At 41.7% G+C, this 22,300-nt stretch overlaps 1 protein-coding gene across 7 annotated transcripts in view; it reads left to right on the plus strand.

The window, feature by feature from the left end:
• Positions 1–22,300, plus strand: part of lrba (LPS-responsive vesicle trafficking, beach and anchor containing) — a 194,049-nt gene that overhangs the window by 159,353 nt on the left and 12,396 nt on the right. For 4 of the 7 annotated variants that reach the window (XM_030426003.1, XM_030426021.1, XM_030426041.1 and 1 more), the window contains 5 exons: positions 7,632–7,799; positions 14,146–14,235; positions 16,452–16,644; positions 18,194–18,259; positions 19,995–20,150. In XM_030426003.1, the coding sequence (XP_030281863.1) occupies positions 7,632–7,799; positions 14,146–14,235; positions 16,452–16,644; positions 18,194–18,259; positions 19,995–20,150 (673 nt within the window). The remainder of the gene's footprint in view (positions 1–7,631; positions 7,800–14,145; positions 14,236–16,451; positions 16,645–18,193; positions 18,260–19,994; positions 20,151–22,300) is intronic. The other 3 variants (XM_030426031.1, XM_030426051.1, XM_030426060.1) reach the window with 1 other exon arrangement.

Genomic DNA, 22,300 nt, shown 5'->3' on the forward strand with positions numbered 1-22,300 from the left:
CCCCCTCCTCTTCTTCGTCTTCCTCTTCAATGACGTAATGGAGGAGGCCGATGAGAGCCTGAGAAATGGGATGATCTACTGCCGCTGACACACTCACTCACTAATGTTGTCCTTCTCCCTTTTCCTGCGCTCCTCCACACTCGCATCTTACTTCTGCCAAAATCTACTGAGATGATTTTTTTGCAGCATTAGTAGTCGTTTTTTTTTTTTCCTCCTTCGCTCCAGTACTTTGTCTCTCTTTGCCTCTGAAACTCATGTTGTCACATTTGCTCTATTTAAAGAAACCGTTGTCTTAGCCCTCTGTCCTGTCCAAAGCCGATGTGTTTGGTCAATCTTTAACAGCATTAACAATTAGAAGAGGTTGACGGCATGGTAGAAGTCATTACCAGAGTATTTGTAATGGAATTTCTTCATACTGTCTGCTTAAAGCTTACTTGAAGCTTGTTTAAAATATTAATCTGGACAAAAGGGATTTGTAGAATGAGATGAAAAGATCACAATAGGGCTTCAACTTATGATTATTTTCATTATCAGATAATCCCCATGATTAATAAATTGATCTACTAGTTCATCAAATGTCGAAAGATTGTGTAAAAAATGTCCCAGAACCAAATTTATGTCTTTAATCGCTTTCCTTGTCCAACCAATGGTCCAAAACCCAAACACTCTTCATTTACCACCTTAAATGACCAAAAGAAGGTAACAAACCTTCTTTTGATTAATTAGTCCATTAAACAACTAATTGTTGCTCTAAATCATAATACGATTCAGATGATTGATAACTGATGATATCTATCATAAAATATTTGATGTCACCAAAAATAATCAATTTACTGTAATTTTAGAGACTGCAACCATCAAATTGTTGATCTTATTTTGGATTAAATTGCCCTTTAAGGGGCGGGCACACTTTTTCCTTTTTACTTCATACATTACACACACAGACAGAAAAAAGAAACACACTAACAAGCTGCAGCTCCACGCAGCCCGACAGCGTAACAATCTCTCCTTGAAGGCTAACTACTCTCAAGCTGATCAGTTGGGTCATCCATCCTCATCATCTCTACTCCACGTCGAGAGGCCTCCACACCTTCAGACATGTGGAGAAGACCGGCCAGTCCTCCAGCCGACTCTATAATCATCAGAGACAACAATGCTCCTCCAACAGCTATCCAAATATTCTCTCTTTGAGCATGCTCCCCCTCCCTCAGTGGCCCTTAACTTAATCAGCTCTGACTGTTGACTTAGCTTCTACTCACTTGAACCTATTGTGGATGTGTCTTATGGCACTGGTGATGTATTTGCTAGCTTGTTAGTCTTTCTGTATGGAGGCGGACAGCTGGTTGGATTCTCTGCAGGTGCTTGTTAGCCATTAGTAGACAGTTTGTTAAGTAGCCATTTTCTTGATGTTGTCGTCTTCAGGTTTGATTATTCCACTCAAAATATTTTCTTTGAAATATTTTAAAACACAAAACTTATTTGAAAATGTCTGAGCTTCTTATAACCAGGCTTCCACATTAACAAGCATAAAGTGAAAAGGCAGCAACCGAAGCATTATTGCCGTCAGAGTTTGACTCAGCATCATTTACTTCATCCATTTACTCCTCAATCAGTATTGTTTACTCCATCGTCCGTGCTGTAAATTGGGCCACTTAGTGCACTTCTGTAGTCTCTACACAATGCCGTTTGTCTGACTGAGATCAAATCCACCATGACATGTTTGTTTTGGGGAGATACTTTCCCAATCACTGCTCATTCTGCTTCTTTTTCTCCCCATAACATGATATTCCTCCTTTTCAAGTGGTTGAGGGATAATAAGAGTGATGGGAGGAGTGAGCGGCAGAGAGTCGGGGTTGAAGTTTCAGGTTCCACTTGCCAGCGAGTGCCTCCGTTGACCCATAGCCAGAACTCTCACAGTTGTGACCTGTCTAATTAGTAGAGCAGGAAGGAGGGGGGGAACTGAAGTAACTCACACAACCCATCTGGGGTTCTCTTGGTGTGTGTGAATATGAGAATAAAGGAAATGGTTTGTTAGCTGTGCGGCTGCTCCAAGGCTCTCATTCCTTACGTCACCCATTGCTTCTCTCTCTTTTTTTTCTCTCCCCTTCCATGTTGGGGGGCCCCCCTCTCCCCTGGCTGGCAACAGGCTTCCTCTCCTTGCTTCAAAATGACAATCGGCTTCTCATTTACAGCGAGCTAATAAGCCCTTTAATCAGAGTGCTTGTCAACCTCGGGGCAAGGCAACTCCAGAGGAGTTGATCCAGAGGATCAGATGACTGGAAGAAAGAGCAGGAGGAAAAAAGGAATAGTGCTAATAGTGAGAGGATAAGTAGAAGGGAAAATGAAAAGAGGCTGTTGAACTTGGAGGAAGAAGAAAGAATCGAAACGAGAGAGATAATAAATTTGTATTACGGTAAGAAGAATAGAGTAAAGTCTGTTCAGGGTGATTATGTTTTGTATACTTGGAAACACACAAATTTAATAGTTTGATTCAATGAAACGCGCAGTAAGAATTCCGTTTCACTAAACAAAACTCCATTGAACTACTAATTCTGCGGTCCGGCAGCGTAATTTTTCTCATGTGAGAAGGCATAATGTTTCACTGTCACACATACTGAATGAGGTTTTCAGGATGTTTTGATCAGCTTGTGCTTAAACAGTCATTTCAGTATATACAGACCTGACAAGTGTTTGCTTTATTCATCCGTAATCGATACAAAAGAAAACAGTCTGCCGCTGACAACACCCTGCGTGCAACATGTGCATTCGATTACACACCCACACCATGAGTGACACACGCGTGGGCACATGCACGTACACTCGCATCACCGGTTGGCATGCAAATGAGCACATTGATTTGTTAAGTGACATTTTAACATCCTCACAGACAGCTCTCCGTAAGTCCTTAAAAGGGTTTTTTAGGGCCAATGAGGGGAAGGAGGAGAGCGTTCAGTGTCACCTCGTTAAAGCTGAACTGAAATCCAGCTCAATCCAGACCATAAAGCTAACCGCAAACCACAGCGAGGCACAGAAACTTCACAGATAGGCCCAGTGCAACTCCTGCAGACCTGTAGCATGGACTTTTGAGCATAGAAAGATAATCAGTAAAAGAAGTCTGATGGTAAAGGGAGATAACAAAGAAAATAAAAAATCACACCCACTTGCAAGTAACAAAAGCACTCCAAGATGAGGGACTAGCCACTGAGTCGAGATCAGACGTTTTCGGTTTTGCTCCTCAGGACTTCTGAGTAATCTTAGTTTAATGTCCACCAGCTGGTTAATTGCAATCACTTGGTGTCTCCGGTCTTGATGTCTCGAATAAGGATCGCATGCCTTTAAGTCCTGAGAGCATATCTCCCTCTGAAGAGTAACATATTAACAGGCACATAGTCAAACTGTCATTCTTTGAGTGTTCATGCAGAGTTTTATAAGGCTTTGAGTTCACACTCCAACTACAGATGTTGTAAAAAGGAGAGCATTAAAGTAATCTGAGACTCGTTCATTATGATGCATTTTCATTGGAATTCATGTCGTAGCTCTGCAAGCTGGCAGACGAGCAAAATAAACATTCAATTCAGCAATACTTTGGTGCTTTGAAGGGCGAAAAACTGATTAAGGTAAATGATTACATTTTCACCTCATTGGAGAATATACCAAGTTAGTGTTGCCACTGAAAAACAAGTCACAGCACACAACAAAGGGGAACCCCTATGCTTCAAAGGTGTACTTTGTCAAATCCATAACAATAGAAATGTGGGATTCCAGTGACTTCTACCCCCTATCAGCATTTACATAAAGGCATGCTAAATTATTCATTAATTATCAGAGAGTCCCCCGTGGATAAGGATGACACACACACTGGCTGCTAATTGGCCCATCAATAATACTGCCTGGTTCTCCTGAAGCGGCACCAGATCCCACCTCAGGAATCTGCTATCTGGCTCAACCTTCTGCTGCATGATTTCCACATTGTTGTGCGACAGAAGGAGACGTTGCCACACCTGCTCACCTGGCTCGTTGTTGATGGCTTATCAGTACACGCCCGATTTCTGCACTGTGCTTGTATTGCTTGTCCATCAAGCTGCTCGAATTCCTCACATGCAATCTACTAGATGTAAGTCAAAAACCCGATGTGTTTGTTGATTTTATCACAACACTCATGTTAAATTGAAATTCAATTTGTATGCTATTGTCTGTACTTGCAAATTTAGCATGTTAGGGTATTGGACAGGGCTGATCATTTTTGATCAATCTGTCAATTATTTTTATGGTTAATTGAAAAATTTTTTAAAGCCGTTTTCCACCAGTGCAATGAAAAAATTCAGTGTGCAGTGTGTGCAAATTTTCCCAGTGCTATGTTCCATTTTCCTCCCATTTTCCATCCGCCCCATTTGCAGAAATGTTAATAAGTACACTTCACAATCAGATTTGGTCGTTTCGTGATCTAGGCCCAGTAGGTAAAGCCCCTTTCTGTGATCAACATGTAACATAGTCAACTGAATATCAGGTACTTTATCTTCCTCTCTGTATCCCAGCTGTTGGGTGATCTCAAGCCATAATAACTCCTTGACGTAGTTGTTGAGGTAGTTGTGGTGGATTTAAATCTCCAGGTTGAAAATACTGTATATGTTATTTAATTTCCCTGAAGAAGCTGGGAACTATAGTCTGCCATTGTACCAAAAGAATCATACATTTGTTAAACTATTTCATCCACCTTTTGTTTACGAGTTAGGAGAAAATCTACAGAGTTCATATTCAGGGTAATGAGGGAAAATGAAAAATCGCCCACTGTGAAGGTGTGGCTCCTTGATGTTTTTTTGTAATGTTTTTACTTGCATCCAAACCTGATTGTTTTCTGAGTGGCGTAGTAACAGTGCTCTTTTTCAAAGAGCTGTGAAGAACCTCGATCAAGGCAGTTTACTGTATCCCCACAGGCGGAGACGGATACTCTTTGAATCTCTGAGATCTGCAGTAGTCTGCCGAGGTTAAACTTCTACAGCTACGCTTCAGTAACAGACTTCTGTCGAGCTTTTTTTGTCAGACAGACGGTGACAGACCAAACAAACACAATAATACACAGCGCACACACATCTGCACAGTCTCTCTTATTCTGTCTCTCTCTCCCTCTCCAAATGGTACATGCAAGTGATTTCCATAAAGGCGGGCCTCCGGAGAGGGAGCTGCAATAACATGGTTGCTCTTTGTTTCCCCATGCTGATTGACAGTAGATTGCAGTGCACATTAAATGCCCATCAGGCCCGGCTTTAGTTTGAGAAATAGGGGAGCAGGGCCCGTCAAAGGTCAATCCTCACGCATAATGAACTGATCTCTCTCTTTCACTCACACCTACACACACACACACACACACACACAATTGAAAACCCTGCTCCGCCTGATATTAAAGTGAGTTTGAATAAAGAAGGTTACCCTGGATTATAATGTAACATTCAAATAAAGGACTGCCTTGTGACACAAGCCTTTAAACACACTTAACACTGTGAACATGCATATGCCAGAGGGACACATAGACATGGAGTCTAGACTGTTGTAGACTTTAGCGGTGTTCTGTTTTGTCTTCATATTAAAGGTTAGCTTAGTTTAGTTGAAACATTAGTTCAGCCATTAACAGAAACTGTTGTCAAGTGAGTCACACAAAGGGGAAAAGAATTAATAAATCTCTCTCCATCTGCTAATTTTGTCAAGTCTACAGCTCTCAGAGCAGTGATTGTGTCTGAGTGGTGCATTGTCCAAAATACCAATGTGTGTTATGATTATGAACTTACACTATACTCCAATTTATACACCAGTTTCCAGTGCTATGACAAAAAACATTGAACCAGACATGTCCTGTTAATAGTAGACTTTAGATATGCTTGAAATAATATGATACTAGTGCAAATAAAATACCCAGCTTAAGATTATTTTCCTGATTAATTGATTTTCAGTTTAGTCTATAAAATGTCAAAGTGACGAGTTTAAATTGCTTCTTTTGTCTGACCAGTCCAAACCCCAAAGTGTCACAAAAGACACAGAAAGGCAGCAAAATCTTACATTTCAGAAGGTGGAACCAGGTAATGTTTGTAATTTGGGCCTGAAAAATCACTGAAACAATAAATCAATTCAATGAAAATACTATAACAATTAATTTATTCAATAGTGCATCATATTTTTCCATGAACATACACTAACTTACATTTCTATTGGTGTTAGACTACTGACAAAAAAACAACTGTTAGACCTGCACGATGTGAAGAAAATCTCCACTGTTTGATACCATTGCTCAATTTTGCAGATAAATAAACAAATATTGAGGTGCCCATTTTCCCACTTTTCTCCTTCCTCAGCCATCATGTTAGCTAACCTCACTGTTAGGAGCCATTCAGTTGACACCAATTAATCAGAGGGTAGCTGACGGGCTTCATGTGATTGGCCAAAGCGGTGTGAATGCATTGTCCTTGTATCAAGGGCTCCAGCTGATAGGTCAAATGTTTGCACGTTGAGTGTGAATGCATGGCTCGTGTAAAAAGATAATCATTCTTATTTAGGCTTTTTGTTGTGTTTATCACGCATGTTGATATTGCGATGATGAACATATGACTTACCGGTCAGCACTATCCTTCTACATGGGGCTAAAGAAACAATTCGACTGATAATGAATGGTTATTTTTTATGTCGTTGTCTGCTGTTTTTTTTTCTAGACACCTTTCTAAATGACTCCTATTCTCCTATCATCTTCTTCTTTTTATTGTTCATCCTCTAATCAGTTCAGATTATGGAATTTGTGACGGCATCAAAAAATTTCCGTCTCTGCTCAAGTTGCAGTAAAAAAACCTCATCATACCTCAGCTGGGAACTGTCTCCCCTTCATGCCGGAGCTTTCCTCCCTGATTGAAAGTTGTAATTAAGAGAGTGGGGAAGAATTAGATGCAGAATGAGCTGTCAGAAAGTCACATTTAAGTGAGGGATGCTCCGGTCTCTGCAGTAAAAATTTAAATGATATAAATTGCCATTTAAGTGTAGCGCAGGCTAATGTTTTGTCACAAATTAATGTGACACCAGGCAGCAATGACAATCAAGGGCTGCCTCATTCTAATTTGGTCGTGTTTAGAGGGCTTTTGTGAGCCGACAGCTTTACACAAATTAACACAATTGCCTGTTTTTATGAGGAAACCATAAATGTTTTTTCCCTCCTTTGCCGGCTAATGAGCAGAGAAAACGGCTTGCGTTATGGCGATGCAGAGACGCCTGCAGAAGAGCAACACGGTGCTCTTATCCACCCACGACCGGCAGAGAAAAGAACAAAGACGGAGGCTGATATGGCTCCCTAATGAACTACAAGAGTTTCTCTAATGTTTTGATGTTCCCATATGATCAGATATGGATTTACTGTGTTTTTTTTTGTTTTTTTTTTGCTCATTATAGAAATCATTGGCAGATTCTGTCACAGGAACAATTAGCTGAATATTTTCCTTTCTCTGAGGGATTTGTCTTTGAGGGGCATTATGTGATAACTGCTGCTCAGTAATGGGTTGAGGAGCATGCGTAGGGGAGAGTATGGTGTGTTAAATGGCCTGCATCTGTTGACATTCACAATACTCGTAATAATCCTCCCGTCCTTTCTTTATTTACAGGCTCTGGAGAGCGAGTTTGTGTCCTGCCAGCTCCACCAGTGGATCGATCTGATCTTTGGCTACAAGCAGCAGGGACCTGAAGCCGCCAGAGCCCTCAATGTGTTCTATTATCTGACCTACGAGGGTGCAGTCAACCTCAGCTCCATCAACGACCCAATGCTCAGAGAGGTGAGGCTGATACCTGATACAGTACACACACATTTTGATACACATTAACTGCATGGCTGATTTAACTCACTTGGCAGATAATGCTGAGTAAGTGGAAAAAACTCCATATTACAGTAAGCACACTTGAGCATTAGCACTCAAATGGATGCTCAGTCTGACCATATTATAAAAGCATCTGTCCAGTCACTGCTTCTGTATTTTTTCAGGGGTATTTCTGATGCCATTAGCCATGTTAAATTGGTTGCTGAATGGCATGGGAGAGCTAAGCTAAAATTCTACTGGCAGGTATTGCTGAGCAAAGCCTTTTTTTCCCCCTGTGTGATACCTCTGAAAGCACTCCACCAAGTGTTCCACTTTAACGCCTTAAAGGCTCCTCCTCGGCTTTCATTCATTATTCATCCCCTTCACTTTGAACTGTTGCACACACACAAGCTACACCGGCCTGCCCAAAAGCAACCACACAAAACACAGTGCTGAAAAGAAAAACACAGCTAGCTTCCCCACAGCCAAACAACAGGCTGACAACTTCACCAATCTGCTGTAAAAGGCAGCTGGCCAGCAGCAGGCCAATTGACCCTGCTCACATCAGCTTTTTTTTTTAAAAGGTCTAAGCTGTGTTGCCAAAATTGGCACAGTTCCTTTTTTTATTCTTGTCAGAGTATAGTCGAAGTCTAGGCTTTGTCCAGGGTTTCTCCTAACAGATAATTCCAGTTTATTACTGTATTTTAAGTCATTTTACAGGATTAAGTTGTCACATTTAGAACAACAGTCCAACTTGTTTCTCTTTTTTCCTAGTTTGAGGCATCACTTCAACTGGCTTTAAAAAATAGTTTACTTTGCAACAGTAATTACTGAGGTCTGGTAAAATGCCAACAAACTGAGTCTAAACTCTTGATTTTAAAACGTGAATCTAAGTAGCTGAATTTTTTATTTTTGCGCGGACTGTTCCTTTAAGCAGAAGTCCTCACAACATTGAGGTCTAAATGGAGATGAGTTCAGAGTACATCAACCAACCTAACAGCCTTTTGCCTCCACTGTTCTGCTGCCCTTCATGCTCAGTGACTGGAGCATCACGGGCACTCGGGGTAGATCAATGATTTATCACCCCATTCACCCTAATTCCCATCCAGATGTGCTTTGGCCTTTAGCTACACATGCACACATACACGCACAAACGCACACACTCATGCAGATTCATTACCAGGGTGCACTGGTCATTTCCACGCTTACCCCATTACCCATTCTTCTGGTTAACACACAACCACTAAAATGGACCAATAATAGACTGCTATGTCTGCCAAGCTGTTCCAGTGACAGTTGGGTTGATAAATCTAAGCACCTACAGGACACCATCAGAGGCAGGTGTATGGGATTTGAGTGGTCATAAAAGGACACCTCCCTCCTGCAGATGGCTGCTGTAAAGCAAATTTTGGATATGCACACTTCTAAATATATGGCCTTTATTTACATCGTCATTAAATCGTCAAACATTTGTTGACATTAGACTTGCTACAGTGAATAAACCAGACTAGTACAAAGAAGATTGGTGACCTCCAGTGGTGTGTAAAGTGTTCATATTATGTGTGTATGTGTCAATTATGAATAAAGCAAAAAAGTTTGTTCCACTCCCTAAAGATGAAAAAAAGAGAGCTTGTTGTTTTCTCCTGCCACTCCCCCTCTGATGCAGTGAGTCCAATCTGCTGACGTTCACCTTTCGAAAACACCCTCCGTCTGAGCGCTTTAATTAGTTAAATAAACCAAAGCAGTGTTATACCTGTGAGCTAAGCCAAGGCTCTCCTTCAACTCTGTTTGTGCGGAAGGAAACGTGCTCCGTCTGTGCAGAAGGTGGAAACCGAGTTCCAGGCCTGGGCCTCGTCATGGCGGGGCGCTGGGGGTGGCTGATGGCAACAGGAGCTTTGAGACGGAGGGCTTTGGGTCTGAAAAACGTCCCCAGAGTCTGCCATTACTGAGTGACAACTGTTTCAGCCTGAGCTGTGGTCTGGGCCAGGCTAGGCTGCATTAGCACAGGCTCCGGGGCTGTTCATTGTCAGGGGGATGGGTCGCAGACGTGTGTGTGTGTGTGTGTGTGTGTGTGTGTGTGTGTGTGTGTGTGTGTGTGTGTGTGTGTGTGTGTGTGTGTGTGTGTGTGTGTGTGTGTGTGTGTGTGTGTGTGTGTGTGTTGGGGTTAGTTGTGTGCACACAAACGTTTGTGTTTATATGTGTGCATGTTTATTTCTTGGTCGGAAAAGGTAGTAGATGGGGCAAAGAGTTCTGTTTTTCTGCCGCGCTGTTTGGCAGAACTTAACTCCCACTCCCCAAACTAACCCCTCACACACACACAAACACACACAAACACACACACACACACACACACACACACAAACTGGAGAGATTTGGATGGATCATACCTTGATATGTTTGTACATACACATGTGTGTATATACATGCATTCATTGGCATGTGTATACCTTTGTATATTTATATGCACTCATCAGCATAAATGCACACGGTTGTGTGTTTATGTGTGCGTTTCTGTTCTGGGAGAAAGTTTGGAATATCTCAGCACAGATTAGGGAACGCTGTAGAGACCACTGCTGTGTTTTTCGAAACCATGATTACTTCCTGTCCTGCCTCCGCCGCAAGTCAAAACTCACCTCCTCTCTCGCTCTCGCTCTCTCTCTCTAAGTGAGCTGTGTGTGTATGTGTGTGTGTGTGTGTATGTGTGTGTGTGCAGATGCATTCATTTGTAAGGGTGTGCACCCGTGTGCATGGCATGCATGCACATCTGTGTTGCCTCTTGGTGTATAAAGAGAAACACACGCTGTGTTGCCTTCTCATCGTTGTACAGGGCTTCCCCTCTTTCACATGTGATTATGGAAAATCCCACAGCCTCTCACACCAGCGACAAAACACAGAGCCCCCTCTGAATTGTACAGCGTTTGCGTAATTCGGCAGAAAACGGGGAAATATACCCACGCAAGTGAACTTGATTTGACAGTCAGCCAGAGTCACTCACCAAAAACAAGGCCCACTGGTTTATTTTCTTTGGACAAGATGTCCTTCACTGTATTTGATATAATATAGTGCCCAAAGATAAAGAGAATCCCATCAAGCTGCTTGTGAACTATACAAGGCCATTGTAGTTATTCTTATATTCTATTCATAGGGAGTGTTATTGGTTCAATTTGCATAAATGCGGCATGTTTTACATGGAGATCCATCTTGTCAAGTGGCTGAGTAAATCAAAGGGCAGGCTGGGACATCTGAGCCGAGGGCGTCTCGGCCATTTAAATGTATAGAATATAGAAAACCCTCATCAGACATGGGCCAGTGCCCCCAAAAGAGATTGGCCTTTTGGATGGCCCCTCATATAATCACCTGAGCATTGCATTGGCATATAGGGATAGGACATGCTGACCTAGACTCAGCCACTTTCCAACGTTCCATTGCCTCATAAATGTCAGAGCTGAACTTAATGAAGACAGGTTGAGTGGCTTTGAAGAGTGTCTTCCTCACATTAGCTTAAGCAAAATGCCTCGCTCTAAAGGCGGAGGAGAGGGGAGACACTTTGACCTTGAATGATGCACTGATGTCTTCTCACTACCAGAGTTACTGCAGATGAGATGGAAAATGTTAAGATTATGGTCACGATCAGTAATGAGGTCATGTACAAAAGTGTTTTGATATTTGATAGCATTATGAGAACAGAGGTCTTTTATTCAGAAAGATTTTAATACAGCTTATATTCCAGTCTTGATAGATAGTGTGTAGTATTCATGGATCCACTGATAGAAATTGAAAATAATTTTTATTATTATATTTTCATCAGAGTATAATGACCTGAAATTAAGAATTGCTGTGTTTTTGTCACCTGAGAATGAGCCTTTTATAACTATAGAGTTAGTTTGTTCTCTTCCATGGAATCCGCGACGTTGCACTACCATGTTTTCTACAGTAGCCCAGAACAGACCAGCCAAACACCGGCTGTTTTTAATTTTTTAGTGGCCACCACTTGGTAGACATCCCAAATTTTGTATCCCGATATTTTCCCTCATCATTGTCTTCCACTTTAAACCCGAAATTCTGCCAAACTGGTGAGCTGGCAAAACGGCAACAAAAGCAAACAAAACAACACAAGTCCTCCATACAGTATGCTACAGCGCTGCGTGCATGCTGCTTGAACAGGCCAGTTTATCCTGTGACCTCCACCAGCTCGGTCTTATTCCACACTCATCCAATATCGATCGATGATGCTTCCATTGGCACGACAGCTCAATGTGCATTTTCTTAGCAGGGAAAGGTGAGATGAGGGGTGTTCAGTTGGTTTTATTGTGCAGCCTCACCACTAGATGCCACTTAATCCTACACACTGGATGATGGAAGTATCTCTGTCAGAACTAGTGTGGTCATCTGGCACACATGTCCATGTTTAGGTCTAGAAAATGCAGTTATGGCTTAAACTCAGAACCACAGATACTTCTGCTTCTCACAGCTGTCTTCTTAAAGTTTCCAGTCTGTTGAGCATGTACCAAACCACACAGCTAAAAGCTAGCTCTCCTAATGTATTTTTTTTAAAACATAAATCACTGTGAACATGGACATTTAATTCAATTCATTATTATTATTGTTTATATTACCTATACAATAGAAATTTAGATGCACAAGGTGCACACCTTAATCTTCCCTGATTTATCCAGACTCTCATAAATAATTATTATCTATCTTGAGAACCAGTGATACATTTGTATAATTTTATAATCGGTTCAGAAATACAGAAAAAAGATTGAAAGTGAAGGAGGTGAAAACAAAAGGAAAGTGTTAACAGAGTGAAGAAAGTGTGCATCAAGTTTGGAAACGTGAGAGGCTGACTGCAAAGCGAGAGAGTGAAATAGATACGATCACCTCGCTGTCTTAGCTCGACATTCACATAAAAAAAAATTACTGTATGCAGAATTTTTCGGTGCACGATTTTTGGCAGCAAACAATCCGATGAAACCTTGTAATAGACAGTCGAGATCGCTCCTTCTCCACGCCTCTCTGGTCTCTGGTTAGTTTCAGACAATGGCTGTGCGCAGACTTTACTTCACAACCTTTTTTTCTCATGGAAATACCATATGCAGGCCTCAGCCATGAGCTCATTCTCACAGGCCTCGCCAAGTCAGGCTCAAGCGTCTCAGCCTACACACACAAGCTGTCACTCCCACACGGCCAGTCACAGTGCACACCAACATACTGACGGCTCTGTCATAATTTCGTGTTGGCCATTTTCTCTCTGCCTGTCTCTTTTATAAACCATCTATCACGCTGGATAAGAGATTTTCTTACTCATTGCAGTTTCTGCTTGTTGTTATAACATTCAGATTCCCACTGACACTTGTGTTCTTTTGTTTTCTGTATTTTGTACATTTCATTTTTATATGTTTATTGTCAGCTGTCCTGTTGTATCACAAACATTTCTGACGTATAAACATTCGGTCCTTTTCTCAGTTTTATTTATGTCATTACAAACTAAATACCATTGAGTTCTGAACTTTCATCAACAACCATTGTGGTTGTTTATGGTCTTTTTTCTTTTTTACCATTTTCCACCATTTTCACTCATCTGTAAAAAAAAATGAAAAGAAAAGAAAAAGTCAAATGAAAGTTATCCTAGATAATAATAGAATGAAAGTGTAAAGTATTGGGACACGTTGGTGTTGGTCTATGCGTCTGTACTCTGCTGTGGGGTGTGTTCCATCTCGTGCTAGTTGGCCTGACAGTGAGCTGTGTGATGATGTCCAGAGGCCGCTCGGCCGGCGTCTGCTCTGACATTTATGGTCCTATACCTCTTCATTAACACCACCTAACCAGCCTACAAGCCCGCCTGTCCCGGCCCTCCTCTGATTCTGTGTGTGGTTGTGGAGGATAAATTGGTGTGTGCGTGTGCGTGTCTGTGTGTGTGTGAGGGAGAACATGTCGTTCAGTGAGAAAAGTATGTGTGTATGATGTGTTCATGAACACAAATCAGTGCATTTATCAACTCTACATTTGCTTTCTCTTTCATTTGTTTTCTTTATATTTAGATGCTGTTATCTTAGATTGTTGAGCATTTTATCATTAAGTAAACAGTATGATGTGATATGACTATGTAAACTGTGAGACAAAAACAGTTTGTCAACCAAATTTGAACTGTACTAGTGCTGAGTTATCTATCCCGTTGGATAACTAATTGAAGGATTTTTATATTAATGTGACATAGGCCTTATTGTCAATTGTTGAATTTTAATTTCTTAGACACGGCGATGCAAGAATAACACCCCCTTTTCTTTGTCTTTGCTGTTCCTTCCTCTCTCATTTTCCCCTCCAGGCTGTGGAGTCTCAAATTAGGAGTTTTGGACAGACCCCCTGCCAGTTGCTCATCGAGCCACACCCACCCAGAAGCTCGGCCATGCAAGTGGTAAGTGATGCACGCACATACATGCAAACAGACAATCTAAGAGACTTAAGTGTAATCCTTCAGCCTTAAAAATGCTATGATATAAAAATGGGTCAGAAGCCAACCGAGCCACACTATCAACCATTCCTCTGCTGGTTTAAAGCTGTCTCTGGCTTCTGGTGTGCCCTGATGTTTTGCGCTCTGCTTTGCTTCACAAAACTCTTCTTTTTTAATTTTTGACTCACTCTTTTCATCCTCCATTTACCTCCTGTCTTCTCTTTATCCACCTCTTACTGTGGGAAAATAAAGTCTTGGGTTTGAAAGCATCTCCTCTCTCATCATTAGAGAGGTGTGTGTGAAAGGGGAAAGATCACAAGCATTTGTGTGCATGTGTGTTTAGTAAGAGGTATGCCGGGGGAAAGGCACAGCTTTGTGCTGGAAACCTGGGCCCGAGCCAGGTTTTTCTACCTGAGCTGGAAGCACAGGAGATCAACGAAGGAGAGCAGCGGAGCAGCAGTCCTGAAAGTGACGGCTTTTTAAGGGCCAAGGAGTGCAGTCAGTGTGCCTGCTTGTGATGGACCAAGGCCCCATGAGTCCCTATTAGTGTGGTGTCCCTGTGGCGCTGACAGCTGGCTGTAGACCACCACCCAGCGCACACATGCACACACAGACACAAACTCAGCCTTTGAATTCACCGTGCTTATGCACAAAATTCCTATGAAATGTTTTTATTTTTACTCCACAGTATATAGCTTTCAAACATAATATTCAGACGCCATTATTCAAACACCCTCCCCAACCCCTCCATGTTCCCTGCAGAACGCCCTGTTCTCTTTGCTCTTTACTTTCTCTCCATCCTCCTCTCGTGCAAGTGCGTTGTCAAGAGTGTCGGCATCTGCCCATGCCGGTGGTAATGATACTGTCAGTGCGTCTGGTTAGCTGTCAGACACACCGGATTTACTCAGGTCTATTCCTGATGTTAACACTGATGTTCCTCTTCTTTACACGCAAGGAGGGAAATGGCTCCGTGTTAGAGCTGCTTAGTACAAACACTCTATATAAGCTCCTGTCTAACAAAGGAAACTGATAGGTCAGTGACATCACTTTTTTTGTTATGACTGCACTGTATATAGTTTCTCTCAATGTGAATGTATAAGTAATACGTTTAATCTAAAGCAGCTTCAATTCATATGTATTTTTTAAATACTTTTTTGTAAACTTAGAAGTCGTGCTGAAATGATTAACTGATTTTGTTATCGGCCAGTTTAGAAAAAATTAATTGACTGAACTTTTTTGTGACTAATGCTCTAGCTAATTAATCAAGAATCTGCTCCTTTATCTTTACTTTATGTAACTGAAACTGTTGGTTTGTAACAAACCTCACTTTGGTCATTTTATAGAATAAACAACTGTTTAAAGGTGAGGATAACCAGGAGATCTATTGATAATGAATAAAATGACTGGTTGCAGTACTAATAATGATAATGACAAGGATTTCACTTTTAGTTCCAAACTATTATCTTACTGCCAAGTGGCGCAGACAAGATTACTTCCAGTCTTGTTCCAAGACACAAAAAATACTCAGATCCGAATGTGCAATGTGTAAAAATAACGAGAGTGATTAACAGAATATATAGGAGTCTCAAAGACATCCATGTAATATGTTGCAGGGAATATGCAATCGGACGTATTTTAATAATAATAATAATAATAATACATTTTATTTGAAGGCGCCTTTCAAAGCACTCAAGGACACCGCACATAAGAACAACAGTACTTTGAATTTTGTTGAAGTTGGGATGCTAATCAGCTAGCCCCTATCCACATTGTACCTCAAGAGGTGACAGTCTGATCCCCCTGGTGCCCTGAGCCCTTTCTCCAGGCAGAGTTAGCCTACACAACCACTAGCTGCTCCTCCTTTTTTGAGATTCTCTCCATTCCTGATATTCCAGCATCTCTTCTTCAACAAGGGATATCTTGCCTTTTCTGTACAAAGTTATGCCTTTAACTCTTTTTCTTGCCTGTACAGCTAAATAACTACTATCCTGCTCAAGCATCCTAACTTTCTCTGTCCTTCTTTTTCCTCCCTTTCCCTCTGTTCTCTCCTCGCTAACACCGACTGTGGCTTCTCCACTTGTCTTTTTTCATTTTGCTCTTCGTCTGCCGCTCCGTATCCCTGCTCTTTTCCCTCTCTCTTCCCTGCATGGTGTTTGTCCATCCCCGGGTGGCCTGAACAGTATCTTCTCCTGCAGACCCCACTGATGTTTACGGAGCAGATGCAGCAGGACGTCATCATGGTGCTGAAGTTCCCATCCAACTCTCCCGTGACTCACGTGGCGGCCAACACCCAGCCGGGTCTGACGTCACCTGCCATCATCACCGTCACCGCCAACCGCCTCTTCGCTGTTAACAAGTGGCACGGCTTGACAGGTGGGAGATTTATGGCCACGTACTCATATATAATTGTGTGAAATAATAATATCATTGTCAATATCATCTGTTTTCATAAAGGTGCATTTCACTGAACACATTTGTTCTGTGATTTTACACCGCTGTGATTCTGCATCATATTGTCGTCATATCTCCTCGGATCAGCTCTCTCCTCCACACTTGGAGTCTAATTTATCCGAGCCAAGAATTGACCCGTCTCGTCTCTATAGGATGGACGTTGATTTGGGAGACAGTTGACTGTGTCTCCCGGATAGCAGTATCAAATGTGACACATGCAGCAGCCAGCATTAGGTCTCACGTCCACCTCCATATATCAGCCTCTCACTTCACAAAACCTTATTTACCCAACATCCATCCTGCCCCTGGAAGAAACATTAAATTTGATATCTCTGAATTTATCCCGATGAAGACTGATCGGTTTTCAGTAGAATACGACCTCATCCATGCGCACCAGAGACCAGACTGATTAACCTAATTGGTTTAGTGAGCTGATATAAGAAGCAAGATGTGTGCAGGAGTAGTTCATTAATAGCATGGATTTGTAAGAGTCTGCATGTGGCTGTTGGAGCATTAAAAAAAAAAGATGTGCAAGATTTTCATCAAGAATATTTTTCTGATTTGGTTTCTGGGAGGAAATTCATTAATTTCTTAATTCTTCATTGACGATTTTTTTTTTATGCCTAAACAAACTAAATAAAACATGCATCAAATGTCGTTTTGAGAAATTGTGTGGAGAATTTTTTCAGTATTTAGTTTTTTACATTTTATAGAATAAAATGTTAATCACAAAAATAATCATCAGCTGAATCCGTAATAAATGTAATTGTTAGTTGCAGTTGTATTCATCCACAACTTGTTCCCCCCTGCTGCCGACTGGCAAGCGATACAGAGGTATCCACTGCCGTACCTCCAGACTAGAGAGCAGCTTCATTCCTCAAGCTGTGAAACTATTTTATTTATATCATTCCATTTGTTAATTTCTCTTTTCATAGACTACAAACTACATTTTGTGAGACAACATTGCATTGTAAAATAAATAAATAAATAATTGTATTTGTTTTTTTTCTCGTATGGATTAAAAATGCAACATGATGCAACATATCTATGCTTTATCTATCTAACACTAATAACTGCTCTTGATTTGAAGCCTGACATCCGACTCTATGAGCAGCATTCATTGCCGTAAGGCTGAAAGAAGTGCTCAAGCTCATTCCGCTCTTACACTTGACTACAGAGAATTCTTTTAATATCGTGTTTTGAATCAGTTTACCAGAATACAACAGATGCTTACAGCTCAAGTGACTATCTTAAGCAAAGACGAACACATAAAGAATCATATTCTCCGTGGCCTTGGTATCTTTTCTGAGATAATTGATGTCTGTTTTGCTGGAGAACTCTTGGGCCGGCAGGTGACACCGTGACTTTATGGTTATAATTTCCAGTGTGTTATAATGGACAGAAAGCCAGCATCTACTTCACAAGGCCACATGATTACAATATTAATCCAATCTGTCTTCTTCTCTGTCAGGTCATCAGAGCTCAACGGTGCAGGACCAGCAGTACCAACTTCCTGTGGAAATTGACCCTCTGATAGGTATGCTGTCATTCATGACTGTGAAAGAGTCCGCACACACGTGTATTTTTTTTTTGCATACGCTGAGCTCATATATGCATGAAATGATTTTTTTTTTGTGTGTGGATTTGTGTTTGAATCCCGCTCCCCATCTTGGTGACTCATGGCAGTCTGCAGCGCCGTGTCCCTGGACAGTAGATTAGAGTTGTTTCTCAGCCTCTGCCCCAGTTCACTCCTCATGATATAGGCCCTGCTCTCACACTAAACCATTTGCATGCAAATTGGAATGCAATGAGCTGTGGCCTAGGCCGGCATTTCATCATCAACTCCCCCCCCTCTTTCTCCCCTCTCCATCGTGCCTCCCCTCCCTCCCTCCCTCTCTGCATCCTCTTTGGTTTAATTTGAGCGGAGGGAAAGGACGCGTGTCAATGGAAATGAATATGAATGTGGTAATAATGTGTGATTGAGAATGCACTGCGGACGGCTGTCAGGACAATATGGGCGCCTCTCATCCTTCACGACTTGTTGATGAGCAGGAGAAGAGTGCCGAGCCGCAGTGATGTATGGGGATGCACTGGTGGTTGAGCAGAGAGAGGAGAGCCACTTCTGTCTGCTCTGCCGCCTCCGCCTCCGCCTCCTCCTCCGCCTCCATCGCTCCCCTGCAGCCTCTCACAATCTCGAGCACATCTGCAAAAGGAGGGGCTGTTCTTTCTGTGAACGCTGTGGTCACTCTTAGTCTCAGCAGACCATCTCCACAGATGTTTTATTTTCACACTTGACTACTGAAAATAACCAGGGTCTAGTCTCACGTATTCATCTTTATCTGCTCATATAGCCTTTCCCCTCTGATCAGGCAGAATAAAAGAAATCTTTGTGTGTGCGTCAGTTTTTGTACATTCGGTGCATTTTTACATGAGAGCTTTATAGTGTGTGGGTGTTGTATGTCACTGAAAGCACACACTTTTCAAGGTAATTTCATCCCTTAACTCTTATTACTTGACGTTGTTGTTTTCTCCCCATCTCATATTTTTCACCCTACAGCATAAATAATCTACTAAATAATGTATTTTCATGTTTGCGGTTGTGCGTGTGTATGTTTCTGGGGAGGCAGAGGGGATTTTTGTGCTTGTCAGTAATATATTTACACTGTTTGCATTCCAGGAGGAGTCAGAGCTAAACACAGTAAATTGAGGATGAGTGTTGAGCCAACTGTGGCTTTGGGAAACGTTAAAAATGGGTTGAAATATGGGTTCTAGCAGCTATGCTGGACTTTCTCACTTTGCATGCGAGACAATCTCCTCCGACACCTGTTCCCCAGGGCCTGTGACCCCAACAAATAAGAAATACTTCACAGTGGATATATCTCTAGAGAAAAAGATACCACTTACGGAAGAGAGAATGTCAATGAATTTGCTTTTCGAACCAACTAACGGCTAAATTACACAACTGGGATGAATCTGCGGTGTGTGTTCTGACTTGAGTGGGGTGCGTATTTTGTAAAGACTGTAAAACCGTCATTACTCAGACAAGACTCTTAGGCTCTCACGGAACATGTGAAGTCCCATAAACTTAACCTCCACGATGTTTTATGTATTCTCCTACAAATCTTCTTTTCGCCCTGTGCTGAAATTCAAGTGGGGGTGCAGGAAAAAAGATTTGATATTTCTGTGTACGTCTGAGCATTCCCAACCACTAATTTCTATTTGCTTATTCTCTCCTTCTTCTTCTCCTTCTCCACCCCCTTTTCCCCCTCCAGCCAGTAGCGTGGGCAGTCATCGTCGTCAGATCTCAGACCTGCTCGATCAAAGCATCCAGATCAGCTCGCAGTGTTTTGTCATCACGGCCGATAACCGCTTCATCCTGCTCTGTGGCTTCTGGGACAAGAGCTTCCGGGTTTACTCCACTGACTCAGGTACTGTATAATCATTCTTAGCCCTCACATGACCAGGATCGCGCAAAGCTGTTGTGTTCAAATATGCCACATCATATTCGAGGAGTTTTGTTCCGTAGACGCATTAGCCTAGACCTAAATTTGCATACTGTAAATATGTCACCGTGTATTAAAATTTGTCAAAATAAGAATATGTGCAACCACTAGTTTTGGCAAATATGGTTAACGTCACTCTTTGGTTGGAACAGAATAGTTTTTTTTATTTATCTAAAAAAAATGTTTTTATACATTTTATAAAATCTCTAAGTCTCTGCTCGGTCTCTGGGTTTGCACGTGATGGCACAAACCCCATGAGCCACGTCAGGGTGTGCTTTCTTAAAATGTAATTAGAGCCCTAATATCGAAATCTAACAGCCACGTTGCAATGAAATTCCTGAGCAAATTCATACTGCCTAAATGATGAAGTCCTTCTCATTTAGACACTCCAACATAAAGTTTCCTCTTTCTACCCTCAAATCAAAATCTCAACTCTGAACGTTAGATGTCTCATGGGCAAAGAAGCAGGTTGCCGTAAAAATGCTATTAAAGAGATCAGCCTCTTAATGTTAATAAGGCCCATGGCCTTTCCTCTAGCACCATCCTCAGGACAAACTTTTCATTTATAGCCACGCCACTAGTGAAGCTCTAGTAAGACCCCCAAGAAACATCGGTACGTGTTTTTATTTCATCTTATATTGTGGGGTACATTGAAAGATGAGATAGCCTTCAGATTTGAATTTCTCAATACTATAAGCAACACAGACTCAGCTGTCTGTGTTCTGCTGTGGTGAAATGTAACAAAATTCATGTTCTCAATTTGGTCCTGTCTTTAAGTATATCTAATTTGTGCTAGTTGTATATTATACTTCTGCTCGACATCATTTGAGAGGAAAATATTGTACGTTTACTTCTCATTTCTTTAACTAGTTGCCAGCCAATTTTATTTTACAAGCAAAAGATACCATCAACTTGTCAAATATGATGCGTTGTCTTAGATTAAAGGTCAGGTGAATGCATCATGATTTAACACTTTGAAAGGGGCCATTTGCATAGTGAGTAGTCTTACTTTTAATACTTGAAGTACATCCTGCTGGTATTACTTATGTTCTTTTACTCAAATAGAATCCAGTTCTTTTATTTGCAACAGACTATTTTTAAACTGTGGTGTTGTTACGATTACATAAGTAAATGATCTGAGGACTTCTCCCACCACTTACTGTGCTGCAGTGTTTTGTAGCTGCACCAGTGGAAATGTCATAAATGTCCTCAATTACTTGCAACATCATTTTTCCCTTTCTCTTTTTAGCCGGTTTAGTGTAGCCTGAAGTCAGTTGGCGCAGCTAAAGTAAATCATGTCTGCATCAAACGCTGTAGCTTTGAAATCCTTGTGTCAAGTTAGTGTTTAGTTTTTTAGTAGAGTTTAGATTTCTTCTCCTAGATATCTTAGAATATTGTTTAACTTAATGAATCTTAATCTTTATCAATATATCTTAACGTAAATATACTGTATAATCTTTCACAGTGGGGTTGTGTGTACCTAAATATCACTGACTTGCTCCTTGTACCACACACACACAATGCAGACATTTTAACACACAGTCGCAAGCACACCGACGCCATCAGGTCAGGGGTCCTAAATGAAACTGTCTGAAGCTTCGTGTGTGCACCTCGCTCCTCCGCTCTCCTCCTCGGCCCCATTCAGAATCCTCCACACATCTATACAACGGACTCCAATTCAATTTCTGCAGGCCAGGGCCTCTCTGCCTTTAATCGTGGAGGGAGGGACGGAGGGATGGGGACGACAGAGATAGCTCTATTGTGCTACTGCCACCGGGGTGTGCGACTGGAACGCGAACACGGTTTAATCGCACACACGCTCAACAGCTGCCACCGAGGTCCCCAAAGCCCCCAGGTTAAAGAACTGAGGGGTTTTATCAATTACAAGACTTGATTGGTACACGTGCGCGAAACACATAGCCTCATACGCCTGCATGCACACACATCCAATTTAATTTGACCGTGTGTGTGTGTGTGTGTGTGTGTGTGTGTGTGTGTGTGTGTGTGAGCAGATTGCAGCAGAGTGCGTGTTCGATTTGAGTTGCATGGTAGCCATTATTGCTGCAGCCATCGTT

Source organism: Sparus aurata, chromosome 1, assembly GCF_900880675.1.
Source record: "Sparus aurata chromosome 1, fSpaAur1.1, whole genome shotgun sequence".
Lineage (NCBI taxonomy): Eukaryota > Metazoa > Chordata > Actinopteri > Spariformes > Sparidae > Sparus > Sparus aurata.